The 18,935-nt window shown below is 31.5% G+C and overlaps 1 protein-coding gene across 50 annotated transcripts in view; it reads right to left on the reverse strand.

The window, feature by feature from the left end:
- The window catches only part of bt (projectin protein bent), a 437,567-nt gene that overhangs the window by 166,232 nt on the left and 252,400 nt on the right, over window positions 1-18,935 (reverse strand). For all 50 annotated transcript variants that reach the window (XM_081762406.1, XM_081762402.1, XM_081762405.1 and 47 more), the window contains 6 exons: window positions 18,314-18,616; window positions 13,378-13,662; window positions 12,732-13,043; window positions 7,018-7,147; window positions 3,305-3,477; window positions 1,337-1,464 (listed from right to left, as the gene is read on the reverse strand). In XM_081762406.1, coding sequence (XP_081618532.1) covers window positions 1,337-1,464; window positions 3,305-3,477; window positions 7,018-7,147; window positions 12,732-13,043; window positions 13,378-13,662; window positions 18,314-18,616 — 1,331 coding nt within the window. The remainder of the gene's footprint in view (window positions 1-1,336; window positions 1,465-3,304; window positions 3,478-7,017; window positions 7,148-12,731; window positions 13,044-13,377; window positions 13,663-18,313; window positions 18,617-18,935) is intronic.

Genomic DNA, 18,935 nt, shown 5'->3' on the forward strand with positions numbered 1-18,935 from the left:
TAATACATATTTCAAATGTACATATTAAACAAAACTTATAATACCACATTTATTATCCAATGTTACAAACTAAGGACGCTACAGTATCACAAACATTAAAATTTTGGATATTTCGACAAAAAGTAATAACGCAGTTGAGAAGGAGAGGCAAGGTACATCCAACCTTTCCTTAGTGTTGGGTACTATGACCATAATATGACGAATTTGAAACAAATAGAAACCAAGTTACAAGAGATTGAAAGTTTTACTTTTCGTTAAAGGCTTTATTTCGAAAAAATGCTTAGTCAAGTATCATGTCTAAGGACTTATATAGTTTCCTATAGACGAAAAAATTTTAATGTCATTTACGTCAAACCGTTCTGGAAATATAAAAACACGGGTAGAGCTTGCTATACTACTTAAAATGATGCATATCTGGGAAATGTTTGAAATGATTGATGCTTTTCCTTGCTTTTATAACACTATAGTAATAGTTTCTGGTAGTTGTAACTACAACTTCTCGCAATTTAGGCACTGTTGTGAACCTTCCCGGATGTTTTTCATATATCTGGAATAATTTGAGGTATCAAATATCTGTAAACAGTATTATGCTTTTTCCTTCCATTGGAAATCATATAAGTCCTCAAATATAATACTTACCTAAGCATTTTATATAAATCCTTTGATGAAACGATAAATTTTCAACCCCTTACGACTTTGTTTATATTTATACAAAATGCGTCATATCGTAGTCATAGTATTCAGGTCTAAGGTATTTTGGATATACGTTGCTCCATACGTCTCACTCGCGTTATTACTGTTGTAGATATCTCCAAAATTTGGATGTATATGATATTGTAGCGTTCCTTAGTTTGTAACATTGCATAATAAATGTGGTATTGTAAGTTTTTGTTTGACATGTAGATTCGAAATTTGCAAAATGATCGTTTTGACTTGAAAAAATATAACTTCTTGTTTGTTTGCAAAACTGTTAACCTAGTGGGTATTACAGGATATGTCAAATATTTGTTTTGTACGAAATTTGAGCGTCTTTTATTTATTAATTTGAAGGTTACAAGGACGTTTCAAGATAGATGGTCCATCCTGTATATCTTCTGTAATATTTATGTGAAAATATGTAAAAATTATAATGATTATATTAATTCAGATAAAACATAGATGATGTTTGATTTATCTTGTTTTTTCAGCACCGAGGCTTGTGAGACGTGAACTCACATTTTAATTTGGGATCCAAACCATATATTCTCTCATTGGGAATAAAATTAAAATATCTCGTACCAAAGGACAAATATACAAGTAAGTCACATACATGAGTAGCAACTCTCACAGAAATTACCTCTTTATCACCAACCATCCACGTAACCGTTGGAGGAGGTTCACCTCTGATGTTAACATCAAATTTAACCATCTTTCCTGCTCGAATTGTAGTTTGTTTTAGATTTGTTCTGTCAATTCTTGGTTTCACTGAAAATCAAAACACATAAATTAGTTGTTTGTGTTATTTCCAATAGTTAAAAATAATAATACCATAAAGCAAAATAAAACACTAAATAGTTTTTTAAAAATATTTTTTCCCGGCAAGGTTAATTAATAAGGTTCGTAATGAATAATATAAGTACATGGTATTATAATTGTCTTAAAATATTTCACAAGTGTTAGTATTGTACTTGTGAATGTATTGTTCTCTACTTTATCTTTTCTTATTTGTAGCTTTTATGCATTACTCAGTCATTGCTTAAAAGCTTTCGCTTCCGAAATGTAATAAATGCACATTTCTCGTGTGACAAAACTTCTATTTATGTTAAAATAAGTAAATAAAACAATTGGAAGTAAAACAAAAGGACAATGTCGAAAAATGGACACCAAGTTTAATAGAAGATTGAAAGTGGTATCTTCAGATGCTACAGATATAGGCAACTAGTCAAATTTTACAAGAAAATTCAGTATTCTGAAAAGCATTAATATTATTCTAATTACTATGATTATTTCCACGAATCAATTGTAATCACAAATTTAGAATATCCGGGATACTCCGAACAGCAAAATTACTAAATGTAATGTATTTTAAAAGCAAATTTTAGGTGGTTACTTCATGCTATCTTGACTTTTATATCAATCATATTGTTACTCTAATGTCTACTTTATTATTGAAAATATTGCTAATAGCCAGTGAAGTGATTGAAAAAACTAGAAATGTATGTGTGTGAGGAAGTAAGGCTGCAAGGAACATATAAAATTATGTCAGACAGCATAATAATCAACCTATTGTAATCTAATGCATGCGTTTCTCTTTGATTTTAACAGTTGAATCTTTTTGATGGTATGCACAGTAAAATATGTAATATTAAAACGTGTTCCAACTGAGAGCACAAAATTGTAAGTTTATGAGAACGGACTAATGGTGACTCAAACCGTGGAGAAGTAATCGGAACACTTTAAATTAGAGGTGGATATAATATATGGAAATAGTAAAGGTAAAATGGTCGACCAAACTCCCCAAAAACTAGTGTCAAAATTGCATGGCTTTATAATGTATAAAATTTAATTAAAATAACTTTTAACGAACAAGCTAGTAGTAGGTTTTCTTTGCCTATATAGAGATTTAAATTTTAATTTGGTATATATATATATATATATATATATATATATATATAGCACACACAAACTAAAATTATATGAATTGAATTTGAATATAGAAAAAGAAAACAAATCGAGAAAATGTAACAGCAAATCAAACAGAAGTATAGACAAAAACACACATGATTCATGTACAGATTTTAAAATATAATACGTATTTCTTGTTCTTAAAATTAGGTGGTACTGCAGACTTGGGTATGAGAAGCTGTGAACTTCCTATGTATTTACCGTCCATTTTGATATATTCTCGATTCACTCAGTTCTCAGTTATGACCTACTAAAAATGTCAAATATCTCTTCTTCACGCTGCAAGACATCTAAACTGCAAACCATAATAATGTTTGTTGTTTATAAAAATTGAAGATGTCAGTGATGCAAAATTCTGTACTCTCATTTCTCAAAACACAATTCGGTTTATAAGATTTTACAATATGACAACTTCTAATTTCATTTTTATTTATTTTACTTAATTTTCGTAATAATTTAATATTATGCATGGAAGTTTCACACAGTTTATCCTTAGATAGCACAAAGGACGTGAACTTTCAGGAAGTATTTTAGAAATGTCAGAGAATATTCCTCATTTTGTTTTTCCTTTACATACCACCCTACTTATATGAAGAATGCATCTACGCCACCTGAACAAATGTTAATGAATGTAACTCACATGCTTTATGTTTCACCATGTGCATCTTAGACGGTTCAGATGGAGCAGAAGGACCAGCCTTGTTAACCGCAACCACACGGAACTGATATTCTGCTCTTTCCTTTAGTTCTGGAACTTTAGCCTGCAGTTGATCACCTGGCACTTCAATAGCTTTCTCCCAGTCTGGTTTGAATCTAATAAGCAAATAAATGGTATAACAATTTAGATTCTTTACCACGATTCACACTTGTTATTATATGATTAATTTATATTTTAATTCACAATTAACACGTTAGCTGCCAAAGGTGAATTTTGTTGTTCACCTGTAGAGTGCCAAACGTACGTACTTACATTATTTTTGTTTTGTTCATATTCTTTAAATATAATGTTAGTGCTGAAACATAATCTAAGGCGATGTATTGAATCCGCGCGCATTAAAGTTGAAAGTCCGATCGGACCTATGCGTGTGCTTTTTGTTTATGGGCAAGGGGATAAATTACAGTTGAACTGATAGCTCTGTTTGATAGTCACTTTTTCATTATTATATGAAGAAACCAGCTTTGTGTGAGAAGTGTAGATGAGTTCCTGTTGCTTTTAGTGCTAATAAGTAGTTCCTTTGTCCAATGAAAAACGAAAAAATATACGCAGAGCTCGATTTCATCAGTAATAACAGTATAGTGACCTACACGTTTCTGAAAATTCAGCAAATGACAGGGACTTCACAATACTGACATCTTGTCAAAATAAATTAGAGTAAGTCATTCGGAAAGCAACACGTAGCTCAGCCTTACAAAAACAGCAAATACTTGTTAATTGACATTCAGCTCCTCTAGCGGTGTTAATTAGCAACATCTAAGAACAAAATCTACAGTATAAATATCTCCTATATTGTGTATTATAGAAACGCTACTGCTCATTAAAACTAGAGGCAGAACTTTACAATACACGTGCTATAACGACAACTCAACGAATCAGAAATTGTGGGTCCAATCGGACCTACGAGGACATTTTCTTAGACCATTCCAGTGGGTTCCATCGGAGCCACATAGCAGCTAACGTGTTAAACTTACACTATTGGAGGTTGCGAAATTTAATATTTTATTGCAGTTTTCCCAAACGTTTTTTGTCGTCCACGAATGAAAGCAAGAACGAAAATTCTTTAAAAATATTTTAAATACACTGTGTAACCGAACATATCGTTGACATAGCTCAATACTAGATATGAATTTGTTTCAGTTTAACTTTCAACGGGTATGCTCTTTAGGTTAAAGAAGGAAGATGATTAATGGAAGTGAATAATTGTGAAATTTAATTGTTGTACTTTCCCATCGGGAATCGAACGCAGTACCACGTGAACCAAAGGCACATGCGTTAGCGTCTAGGCTAGTGAGGAGAGCTCCCAATACTAGAAAAACTAACAAAGGTATTATTTTGGGATATTAATAGTTACAATAATGATTTGAATTTCAATGTCAATTACACTTGAATAAGATGAATAACACATCCAAACCTCAATTTCCTAAACAATAGCTAGAATCACAGAAGTAAGAGCAATACTTCTACGAACGTTTTCTAGAAACAGGGATTGCAGCATTGAAGTACTTTTAAAAGAGCGTGAAAAAGAAATGCCAAACACTTTTCAAGGAAATGAAAAGAAGGAAAGAATGTCAAAATTTTTTCAAGTAATATAAAAAAGAAATGTCAGCATACTTTCAAGGAAATTGAAAAAAGTAAAAATCCAAAAATTTTCAGAGACGATGAAAAAGGATTCTCAGGTATCATTTAGGAGGTGAAAAGAAGTAAGAATTACCGAAACAATTCAAAGAATAATTGCAAGGAAGTCAATAACTTTTCAAAGAATGTAAAGAAGGAATGTCAAGTAGGAATGTTGAAAACTTTTCAAGAAAAGTAAAGAAGGAATGTCACGAACATTTTGAGAAAATTAAAGAAGGAATGTAAATAGCTTTTGAAAGGACAATAAGAAGAAAGGACGAACTTCTCAAGGAAGGAAAGAGAAGATAACAGAAACTTTCCAAGGAACGTAAAGCGACAATATATGAATCTTGCGAGCAGCGACACTTAAAGAAGGCGAAAGATTAATGTAAAACATTCTGTGAGAAATAAATAAGTAATTGATTTCGGTTGAAAGATTAGAATTGGAATTATTTCAACAAAGCGACATATTTTTAAGAACACGAGAGACATACGAAATACAGTACAATCACTTCTCTTTTAGAAGAACTGTCTCTTAACTGTAAGAAATTTTCATAAAGGGCAGAGTTTCTTTATCTTTCAAATCTTTATACTATCTTACGTATCAAAATATAGTAAGCACGCATGTGAGTCGAGTATACTAGAAAAATGAATGTTAGTTTCTGAAGCATAACCGTACAAATTCATAGATTACACTAAAATAAATATGAAGCCTGTGTGAACACTGCTCATTCTAACTTTGGAACTAGGAATAACTTAAATGAACATAACATCTGACCAAAGCAAACAATTCTTATTACTAATCGATGTTACAATTCTGGCACTATATCATTGCCTTCATCATATACACTATGAAAGAATAATCTAAGGCTATAGCTTATATATTTTTAAAAATTACAGAAGGTCACTTCTAACAAACAATAAAATTCTTCCTTTCGTTCCTACAATTATAAATGTTACAGTTGCAGAGCTAAGCATTCATGAATCGTAGAACAAGATATTAGATAAGAAAGAGGACAAAAAGACGCAACATATAGTGTAGTGTAAAATGTAAGGACAAGATAACACAGGTGTGTGTCTAACAAAGAGTTGAAATTTAAAAAAAGTGAGTCTGAGCATAATTATAAGTTGAGGTGTGTACTAATTAAAAGTTTAGAACTGTGAAAACGAAATGAAAATCATTATTGGTTGTTAGAAGTAACATACTTTCATTTTCTGAAATGTATATAAGTTGTAGTCTTAAATTGTATTTTCATAATATGTCTGATGAAGGCAATAATATGTTGCTGAAAATGTAACACACATTAGTAATAAGGAATGTTTCCTTTGATCAGATTTCACTTTTATTTAAATGAAAACTGGGCTCGACGGAATTTCATGGCACTATATTTCCATTGTGGTTATGTTTCTTTTTTAAAATATTGAATTCAAGAGCAGCATCTGTTTTAATGGAACAAAATGTCACTACAAGACTATCAACTTAGTGACATTATGCAAACTGTTATATAGCATTAGCATACTTAATTCTTCTTTTCCTTTTCTTCAACACTATGTTTTTGATACGCACGAAATTAAACTGTAAAATCTTTAAAGATCCCGCTGACAACAGTTTCATGTACTCATATGTTTTGCTACATATGCAAGTTCATCATACACCGAACCCTCCAAATATAGTTTTAATAACAATCTTTTTGTTTTATAATTCAATATCTCCTATTAAAAAGATATTGAGTAGAATATTTACGTTCAAAATATTTCTAAACATTGAGCAAATTTTAACATTCAATTTACTGAGTCGGTGTTCTGTCATTCCACATATAGAAAATATGTAACATTGTACTCATGGATTCAATATCTTGACCATATTAGTTAATGAAATAATAATAATATTCACGCTTGCATAGAACATTATTGTCTGGACTGTACAATTATCGACAAAACAAAATAGTACATTTGATATGCAAATGGTATTTACACGCTCTTTTCTTTAGTCACAGAGCACCAGCATACTATTTAGTTACCTGTCTTTCTTTTCAATAATATATTTCTCAATGGGAGCTCCACCATCATGATTTGGTGGTGTCCACTTCAAGTCAACACTTTCGTTGTCATAATCAACAACTTCCGGTGTTCCTGGTTTGGATGGTTCATCTGCAAAAATTAAGGTAATGTAAACACTAGGTCCCAATATTATTGAAATTATGTAAGTTGTTTTTTAATGACATAAATATCAACATTCAAGATAATGATTCAATAATGGTAAATGAGCTATTTTCTAATATTTGCTATTAATTATAAGTGAGATTAAGCAAACAAGTTAATCAAACTAAGAGTTTATAAAATATACTTCATATTTACAAATTAGTACAACTCTTTCTTTAAAACATTTCCTTCAGTTGACTACCAAGATTTTATAGTTAATTGTAATTGAAAATATGTATTTTTGAAGTCCTCTCACACACAGAAGTGATATGCGATTTCCAGCCAAGAAGTTGTCAAAGAATTAACCACCATTAAGGTGACATCTGGGTCACTACAACATAGACAAATTGTTAGAAATCTTCAATTGTTTTAATTTTTTTTATAAAAACGTAACGTTCTTAAACCTAAAAAGGAACATTCTTAACAACCATTACTTACAAAAAAATCTGAGACATTAGATCAATTGATTTAAAGGTCAGACAATTTAACGCTGTCTTCGAATCAAGAGCCGTAAATAATTCGTTAAGATAAACAAATGCGTATAATATGTAAATCCATTGCTGGTAATCTAAGATGATAACTATACAAATCTTGAGAAATACTTGCACTGATTGAGAATGCACATGGAGCATTACCGTCTTCAGTTAATTATTCACCAATCCGTTCAATATATTTAATTCTAGATATTGTATTCTTAAACACTTTCCGTTTTACTAGAAAGTATAATTATTTGATTTAAATCGAAATTACGATTTAAATTACACACACACACACACACACACACACACACATATATATATATATATATATATATATATATTACGAATAATGTTTAAGTTCGAAACTCACTTAATCTTCAACTTTTGATGGGCTCTCAATAAATTTGTTCACTTTATATTAATATATACAAGAGTTAGAACTTACGACTCAATTTGGTTGAATTTTTAATTTCTACATGTGGTGATACCTTTGAAATTACGATTTACATATAGAACGAAGTTCGTACTTAAAGTACAAAGTAATCTTCTGATAACGTTACTTGGTTATGCAAAATCTGCTCCTACCAAATAAACAAATACCCTTTATACTATTCAAATTCAATTTGTAATTAATTAAACTATAATGTTATTTATATCTAGGGTTGCAACTATATATATATATATATATATATATATATATATATATATATATATAGTGGATACCTACCTATTTTGTGCATAATTCAATTTATGTTCATCTTACATTTGCAAAGTATGCACATATACGCTTATGATTTTGTATGTTTTCAGACTAATAATTGGTATTTATTTAAGTCTAAAAATGAATGCATTGTCTTGTATTTTATATAGAACTGATTTACCTTGTTTGGAAGAAGTTTGTCTCTATGTACCAATTCATTTTCTTTTAATTCTTTCGAAACATCTACTATGTATTTTGAAACGGTTAACCGTTGGAGTATTCTTCATTCTGATATTAACGAATAGAACGCTGAAGAATTTGTAGCTAAAACAGAATTCTGAGACTTCTCAATAGTTACTATGTGTAGTGAGCATAATCATAATTACACTGTTACCTGACTTGTGTTTTTATTGGGTTTGTAACTTCCAACCTACAGGTTTCACTACGAAATTATTGTGAGAAGTTATTATAATCATCATTCGAGAACAATGCTTTAATATTACGTTTGTAAAACATAATGCGCCTTATGCAGAGTCGTTTTGACTTATGATTAGTTTCATACTAAAGGACTGACTACTGCAGGAAACATTTGTTAGTCGAATTCTTTAGTATGGCACTAATCACGCGTCAGAACGTCTCTGCATAAGGCCCAATATTTCTAGATAAAATTAACGTTACCTTTGATAGGGACGAGATATGCTCATATAAATATAAATGAATATACATGGGAAGAAATATTGTCACAAACAAATTTTTTATTTATTTTTGCTGTGCATACGTTGCGCTCTTTATAATTGTAAAGTATACACTTATTCAAGTAATTTGGTTGCGTGAATTAGTCGTACAAATTTTACGGACTGTTGACACAATGTGTTCTCAAAATGATAGTTAAAGTTCAGGAGAAAGGTACTATAAGCTTAAATGAACTCTCTCTCTCTCTGTCTCTCTCTCTCTCTCTCTAAATATATATATATATACGTACACAAGTAGGGCGGACCATTTATATGATACACCCATGTGACTTTTAAACTAATGGATGAAAACCGCTGAAATTTTGTACAATGCAAATATCGGCAGGAGAACATTGTTTGACGTACTCTGTGTGATACTACAAGGTTAACAGTGTTACCAACATAATTGTTTTTCATATGGTACGTCAGGTTATTACACATTTCAATCACATTTAAACGAAAACTTACAACATTATATTTTTATTCAGTGTTACAAACTAAGGACGCTACAGTATCACAAACATCCCCATTTTGATGACCTCTACAGCAGTAATTACGCAAATGAGACACAGAGGGAGATGCACATTCAAAGTACTTTAGCGTTTGATGCTCTGATCCAATTAGAGAGATGGTTTTCATCTATAGATAGATAGGTGTGATGATCATAATGCCGTTTAGAGTAATTTGATATTCAAACCGTTCTGGAGGTATGGTAAAAACTGATAAAGTTTACAATACTGCTTAAAATTACGTAATTGCAAGAACATATAGAAATTACTTTCCAAAAGTACAGAAATAAAGTAAATCAATAATTGTTTTAGAAAGCTCTTATAAATACGACATTTTAAGCAATACATAAAATTTTACTATTTTTTTATAGCTCCCGAATGGTTTGACATATCAAATTGTCGTGAACGGTATTACGATCTTTATGTATATTGAAAACCATATACAGAGCTCCTTTGTGGCTAATCAGTTAGCGTACGCGCCTTTGGCGTGGGAGATCTGGGTTCGATTTCCGGCGTGAGTTCTTTCGGATTCTATGTTAATCAGTAGGTTCACGTCTCATATAGCCTCGCCGCTGAACTCAACTCAACAACAACAACAAAATCATATACATAATTCGATGTGATACTTATCTAAATACCTTTCCGAAATAAAGTTCTTTGAAAAAAGTCAAATTTTCAATTCCTTGTAACTTTGTTTCTGCTTGCTAGAAATACGTAGTATTCGATTTCAAGCGCTTTCGATGTGCAATTCCCAGTCTGTCTCACTTGCATTATCACTGTTGTAGAACCTTCCAAAATTTAGTTGTTTTTTGATGTTTGTGATACTATAGTGTACTTGGTTTGCAACACTGCATAACAAGTGTGGCATTGTATGTTTTCGTTTTACATGTAGATTTGAAATATGTAATTATGTAAGTGATGTAGTGTCATTTGAAATAATACGAGTTTATGTTAGACTGGCAATACTGTTAACCCTATGGTATCATTAAGTAAACTAAGCAATGTTCCAGTGCGTTTCTTTGTCCATTAGTTCAAAAGTTACAAGGGCGAATCAAGATAAATGGTCCATCCTGTATATCTTTGCACGAAATTCGTACTTTCCGACAAATAGTCTAGAAAATATAAGTAATTAAAATCATAAAATTAACACTTAGAAAACAGAAAGATAGAATGTAACTTTAGAAGGAAAGTATACAAATAAAAAAGTTTTATCTTATAAATAAATAGAAGATAAACTACAAGAACCACTTCTTTCATCATACGTATACGAAATAAACATAAAACTTTTTATCTACTAACTTTCCTTTGTAATATATCCCTTTTTTAAAGACTTTATATAAAAATATATTACAGCCTTAGACTATATAGACTTAGAAATATATCATAGACTTTAGGGTTTTAGTTATCTATTTTGCACATACATGTCTACTAATAAAGCGTTTTACAACAAGGTTAATACGTTTTTTTTTTTATTTTGATGCATATTTGCCTTTAAAGATTGTAGATCATTTTGTGAGTACTCTACAAAAGCGTTAGTATTTGAATTAACGTACACAACAATTACATTATTAATATATCATAGTAGCAAAGTCAGTACAATATACACCAATTGTTACCTACAGGGGCATGATTTAAGTATATTTCTACAAAAAAGAGAAGAATTTCTATTTGGTTTTAATATAATCTGGAAATACATTGATCATAGTAATAATCAATAACTTAAAAGAAAATATTTAAATAAAATACTTAAAGAGCACTCTTAACAGAAAGAAAATTTACTCTTTTCTTGTGATTGAAATACATTGCGTTGACGTAGTAAGCGGAAAATTCACGAAATTCATCCGTAATACATGTACAATATGGAGAGTAAATGATTTAAGTAAAAAAAAAAAAAAAAAAATCAAGTAAAAATAAAATAATTGTAAAATTTTTACTCTGCTATGATCGAGAAAATTCAAATTGTAGTAAATTAAGAAAAATAAAAGCGCTCCTATTTGAATACTGAAGGAGATGTACTCAGATTTACGCTCGGGCCGCCCTTACTCCGAGTATTCTTCAAGTATCCATTTCACAGAGGCTGGGTGAACCTCGGAGAATTTCAGAACGAGACTAGAACGGAAAATAAATCCTTTCTTCATTGGGAATCCCATCCAATCCGTCCAAGTGATATGTAGACGCCTTACCATAGCTCTTAAATTAAGGAAGAGTGCACATGGTTAAAGTTTGATAAGCGATATAAGTAGGAGTAAGTTTCCCCATAGTGGAAAATATTCGTCCTTCATTGATTTTGGTCAATCTTTATTAGATGTACGTTCTACTTTACAACATAGTTAATCAAACATCTCATCATTTATTTAAGTACAGGTTAAATTAGTGTTTAAGTGATTGTATTCAAGTCCTTTATCTAAATAACATTTAGAGTTTTTTTTTTTTTTTTTTTTTTTTGCAAAAATTTTAGTAAGTCCAAACTTCAAATTTGACTGCTCATAACTCAGGAACCAAAGATCTGCACAGAAAAATACTTTAAACGCACATTACAGTGATTAATGTCTACCAATGTCCTAAGTGTTACGACCATCGGTTGAGTTCATCTATAGATATAACATATTGTTTTTGTGACATTTATTTTCTTTCGACGAACAATCCAATGAAGGACGAAAATCTTATTTTGGGTCCCATTAATGAATTTACTATTTCAAATTCAATAGATGTGTGGTATAAATTCTTTACCACGTATCTTAAGAAAATTTTCACTTTTAAGTATATAATAGTACTAATCAAATGAAAATGAAGCTGCTTTATTCAAATTTTAGTAAGTTAGTAAGTCGTTGTGTAAGTAGTATGTTAGAAAAGAAATTTACTTTCTTTATTTATAAATTCAATGTAATTAAAACATATACAAAAATATAATATATATTGTAGTAAGTACACAAAATTACAAAAGAACATATGAAAGTGTTACATAGTTAATGAGATTTCAGAAGAACAGACATAAAAGCGTTACATAGTTAATGAGATCATTAGATATTTATGAGAAGGCATTAAAATCTAAATACAATAATTAGTAAAATATTAAAGTTTGTGTTTCTCTTTAAAAACAATATCACGTCGTACCATATGGATTTTTGGCTACAATAGGAATCTCCGTAACTAAAGGTTCAGAGTCTCCTTCGTCGTTTGTTGCAACAACACGGAATTTGTATTCTTGTCCAGGAGTCAATCCTGTAACTTCGAATTGTGGGCTGTCCCGGTCACCAGGTATACGTCCTACTCGAACCCATTTACCAGTTGCCATGTCCATTTTTTCAATCTCATATTCCCTAATTGGTGTTCCACCGTCATCTTCTGGTTTGTCCCATTTAAGTTTGCAGCCCTCCTTGTGGACACCATCTACTTTCAGTGGCCCTTTGGGCTTTCCAGGCTTTCCTATACGTAAATATACCACGTAATATTAGCAATAACAAGACAAATACATTATTTTCCATCTATTTACCTTAAATACCAATCACTTATATTATTTAGCATACTAGAAACTACTTAAAAAATCTTATTGTTTATAGCTGTTTTTCCTCTCTATTTTGATTATATAATTTTAAAATTACTTGTATTAATCAAATTAGTACTTTTTCAATGTGGATCAAATAATAAATTGCAGTATTACGAAAGCATTAAATGAAATATTGCTTACAGTATTTTATTAAGGACTAGGTATTGAATAGTTCTGAAAATTTAGCGAAAAAAGAAGAAACAAAAATCTCACCAAGGACGCAAAGTTCTACAGTTTCTTGGTCCTTTCCGGATTCGTTTTGAGCTATAAGTGTATATTTTCCAGAGTCCTTCCTTGTTGCATTGATTATTGTAAAATCTGTATGATAGTCTATGTTTTCTATCGTAATTCTCTCTGTATTGGTAAGTGGAATGTTATCTCTCCATACCCAAGAAATGGTTGGAGGTGGTTCTCCTCTAATATCGACAGACCATTTATGGTTTCTACCAGCCTTAATTGTAACACTCTTAAAAGTGGCACGATCAATTCTTGGTTTCACTACAAAGGAAGATAAGTAAGAGAAACTTTGAAATATATTGAATTAATATCTGATATATTTTTAATATAAAGTATTGTTTAAACTATTAATCTGCTTATCCTAATACAGGGTGACCAAAAAGTCCCGTTACCCCTTAATAAATGCTAATGTAAGGTTTTCCATTGTTTCAGATTGTGTAAATGATGGCTGATACTTCCAGTATGGTATTCTGAGTCACCAGCGATACCTGATCATGCTGCAGAACTGGTTTTTTCTTCTCTTGGAAGAGCACGGAATCAAAGAGACATGTTGGTTTCAGCATGATGGAGCACCTGCCCATTATGTCCTCGCCATACTCGAATATCTTACGGAAGTCTTTCCTGGGTGTTGGATTGGTCGTGGTAGGCCGGATCTGCCCACGAAGACCAGACCTCACCACATGGGATAATACGCTATGGGAGTTCATACAGCGCGTTGTTGCACAAAACCGTTACGATACTACTGCCGAACTGACAGAAAGTGTGAAACAAGCTTTCACTCAAGTTACACTTGCAATGCTCCGCAAAATGTCGCACAGAACTTGGCGGTGTATTATCCTTTGTCATGGGAATGACGGTTGACGGACTGATCCTTTAAACACTTAATGTTTCCTATCTCAATAAAACTTCTCGAAAGCATTGTTGTTCATGTCATTCAGTTCTTTTCGTGTAGTTTTTTACATACGTTTAGTGATTTATGTTACTTATTTTCATGGGTAATGGAACTTTGTGGCCACCCTGTGCATTCAACACGAGACTTGTTCTGCACTTTTTTGTTTTGGCTACAAAAAATTAAACTCTGGGTATTTTGTAATGAGATAATTTTCAAAATGCACTATTTTAAAAAATGCGTGTAATTGGAATAGTTGCAATAGTTTTATTTTGTAGAATATCATAGTAAATAATACTATTTTTAAAAAGTCAAATAATGTTATTACTTTAAAACAGATTGTTGTTGAATATCTCTTGTGGTTAAGTGTTGTACAACGTATGAAATTTTCCTTTATATTTATATTATTATATATTTTAAACAAATGAAGTGAGTATGATTTAAAACTAGTCCACGAACTGTTGAAGATTTGAAATAGAATATTGAACGGAAAATAAGAAACATCACTGTGGATGAACTTTGGACAGTGTTCAGTAACGTGTTTAAGGGAATTGGAGTATGCTTTAATATCAGTGGATTAACACTTTCAATACCTCCTTTAGTAGTAAAAATAAGTACATGTATTTCTGTTGGGAGCTGTTTTCAATCGTATACCCTGTATATTACAATTTGACATTAAAAAAAATATTAATAAAGAAATAGCAATTTACTCCTAGAGGTACTTATTATTCCAATCAACTCTTATTTTTCAAAATAGTGCATAAAAATACCAGAATTACTTATTTCTTGAAGTACGAAAATTCTAGAACACAAAGAACTACGAAAAGAATTTATAAATAATTTTTGAGTATTTCTTATTTCTGATAAGTTTCTATTCTCAGCCATGAAGACAAATATTCTAGAAATAAATTTGTAAGCACTGAGACACATATTGACTTTTAATGGAGAGAACTATAATTCTCTCATACACAGTGATCAAAAGGTCACAACCAATGGCGCAAATATTAAATCATTTTTTACCTTTTATTGCAGGTGACAAGTGATAGTAATTGCGACAAAAATTTTGCAATACGGTACCACAGAGGCACGGTATAGACACTGGAGGGAAAGAGTGTGGAGTTCTAGTTACGAAACCATCGTGGCACGCTCCGAGCAAACCAACCATTAAACGCCTGTATGAAAATTCAAGAAAATTGGGATCAGGTTAGATGCCAACTGAAGTAGCGGACGAAAAGTTCACACTGAGAACAAACTGACAGATATCAAAGCATCAATGAGGAATGTATTATTATTGGTCCACAGAAATCTTTGCGCAGGTTGCTAGTCAGAGCAGTAAGTCTTACGGTGAGGCACTACGGCAGTAAGAAAATTGTTGTAAATGCATTTATAAAAAATCATAGTTGTGCAGATGATTCCTCCAAGCATGTCGAGCATTTTCAGCGGTTCATGGGACATATAATGCCTGATGGGGAGGAGTCGAATGATTAATATTGGTCAAAAAAGCTTCGTTTTACCTCGACAGGTATCTAAACTCACAAAATTCGCGTTTGTGGTCGACTGACAATCTGCTTGTATTGAATGAGTCTTCCTTCACGCCCAAAGATCGGCATATGATATGCCATGTCTCGAATACAATTTTCATTCTCTTCTTCCGCACGATAATCAATAGTAAACGTTATATTCATTTGATCAGTCAATTTCGTACAATACTAACTGATGAGGGGAAAAAATGGTATCATCAAGGCAGTGCAACCAATATGATCATGGAGTATTTGGAATGGATGTTATCAGGGCGCATTATTTCTAAGTTATTGTGGCCACACCGGTCTACCGATCTCATTATACTACACTTTTTTTCATGGAGATACCTGAAGTCAGTAGTTTGTACAACCTATCTGCTTAATTTGGAAGAAATGCAGACCAACATTCAACAAAATGTGAACATTTTATAGGATTAGGATTAGGAATCAGATTTCTGTACTTTCGGCATCCACAGCCAAGTTAGCCCTTCAAGTATGAGGGATGACGTCCCTCGTGATCACAGTATCCGGAAAATTGGGAAGGAAGGAAGTGGACTGGGACTATTATGTTAGGTACCATTCCAGAAAATTGCCTGGTGGAAATGAGGAAAACCCAGGAAAACTTCACTCAGGGTGGCTGGTCGAAAAAAGGTTTTTACACTTTTTCGACTGGGTGTCCCCACTGGGAATCGTATCCGGGACCTCTCGCACCAAAAGCAAGAGCTTTACTACTATGCGGGGACACGACAATAATTTACGTAACGTTCCAGGGCGTGTTCAGGAACATGGTCAGAAGGGTGCAGATGTGTGAAGTGGTGGCCATATTACTTTTTTTTTTTTTGTAGTATTTCCATGAGTTTTCTGACCTTTTGATCACCTTGTATTATCTCTTTAGATTTTGATATGTGAATATACGAAACATACAGTGAAGCAGAACTCCATCTAAATCACTTTGAAATATCACATTGCTATAAGCGATACATTAGATTCCTTTCTTTACATTACTTAGTGAGAGATTTTTCTGTAATGGTAATTTTAGTTCACAGTTACTTTGAAAACTGTGGTTTTGCTTAATAATTTTTTCAACTGAATAACTAGATATTTTTAAAAACTATATATTATCTACAGTTCAAAGACGTCAGTTACCCCTATCACGATGAGCTAAGAACATGATGCAGCATCTTAATATAAATAGCTTTTATTTGCGTTGTATTTAAATTTGATGAAACGTAAGCTTTTGAATATTATAGATACATACAGGTATATTAGAATACATGCAGTGATAAATAACGAAAAAGTAATTCCTTCTTACTAATATACTTTTAAAACAGAGACTGCAATTATTGATTAATTTTATGTGGTGATCTAAAAAACGTATACAAATAAGAAATATAGAACTAAATTCAACCATTAGTTAATATTATAGACTAGAAGAGGCTCCCACTATTTGCACGTAAAGGAATCCGGAAACTAACATATTGTAGAAAATGCTAACCTTTCTCCCTTTAGAAGTGGAATTTTCGAACAACTCAAATATGTATGCACTATGTTTAGTTATGAAATTGCGTACTGAATTTTATACATTTGGTTATGTTCTGAATGAAAAACCTGGAAATTTGAATACTACAGAAATCGTCCCCTTTTCCCTATAAGAGCAAAATTTTCGAAAATGGTGAACCGCATGTTTTATTATTTCTAATGAAGAGTTCATCAGTGATTGGGGAAATATTCTAGTCTTTCTATTTTTTTAAAAAAATCTTTATTCCTTATACAAAATGTATTTTTAAAAATCCTTTCCTATTCCTTGCTTTTGATTAAAGGAGTTTTCTGTTAAAAAAAAACCGCTTATAGCTACAGTGGTATAGTCATTGAAGAATGAGTTAATTATTATTCTGTTATATAACAGTACAGATTAATATTGAAAACAGTTATAAAACGTCCAGGGGAACTTATGACATGTTTTCTGATAATATTTTAGACTTTTGTCATTTTATTCTATTTTGTTTATGGAACTAAAATTTCTCTTTTCTAATGAAATGAAAATATCATTACTACAGTGCCTTTAGCGGTTTCAGCTTAGGGCTAACTTTAGGAATAGGATTGTGAAAAACATGACAATAAAAGCATATATTGGACATGCACATTTTTGGTTTATAGCAAATATATTTCTGGAATGCAACTAACTATAGTATCTTGATAGAAATAATCTGCGTTTATCTTTTAGGGATATTGAATGGCGGAAACACTCCATTTCTAATTTTATGTGCAACGAAAGCCCACAATTTTTAAATATTGCGTGGGCTGAAAGTACAATAAATAAGACGACGTGAGTGTTGCATCTTATTTAGTATCAAGTGATCTAAATCTAAATAAATGACACCTTTTTAAATATATATCAGAATTTTCAGAAATGTCGAAAATAAACAGTTTATATCCTTATCCTTACAATCAATAACTTTTATATAACCTTACAACAATATGCCTTAGAAATATAGATACTTACAGCGTCTATGCTTGCAAATGTGGTTATTTGTTGGTTCACTAGGTTCTCCGCAGCCAGCTTTGTTATGAGCACGGACACGGAATTGATAAACCATATTTTCTTTCAGTCCTTCAACTTTAGCCTCACAGGTCGGGTCCGGAGTTTTAAATACTTCTACCCACTCGACACTGTATTTGTCTTTCATTTCAACGGTATAGTGAGTGATCGGTCTGCCACCATCTTGCGCTGGTTTCTCCCATCGAAGAGAAACACTCATGTTATCATAATCATATATATCAGGTACTCCGGGTCTGCTAGGTTCATCTAAAAGTACAATAATAATAATAATAATAATAATAATAATAATAATAATAATAATAATAATAATAATAATAATAATAATAATAATAATAATAATAATAATAATAATAATAATAGAGAAATACCGAAATAATATTTTAGTAAATTACTCTGACTATATATTGTACAAGGCGATTATAAATGATTCACCGGGTTTAAAAGGGTTGTATTAAAAACATACAACACATACAATAACGAATGATATATGTAAGTATAAAGAAATTGTTCTAGTTCCATACATACTGTTACAAATATTCGATGTGCCTTCCTTTTGTCACATGAC

Source organism: Thermobia domestica, chromosome 6 (assembly GCF_964235325.1).
Source record: "Thermobia domestica chromosome 6, izTheDome1.hap1.1, whole genome shotgun sequence".
NCBI lineage: Eukaryota > Metazoa > Arthropoda > Insecta > Zygentoma > Lepismatidae > Thermobia > Thermobia domestica.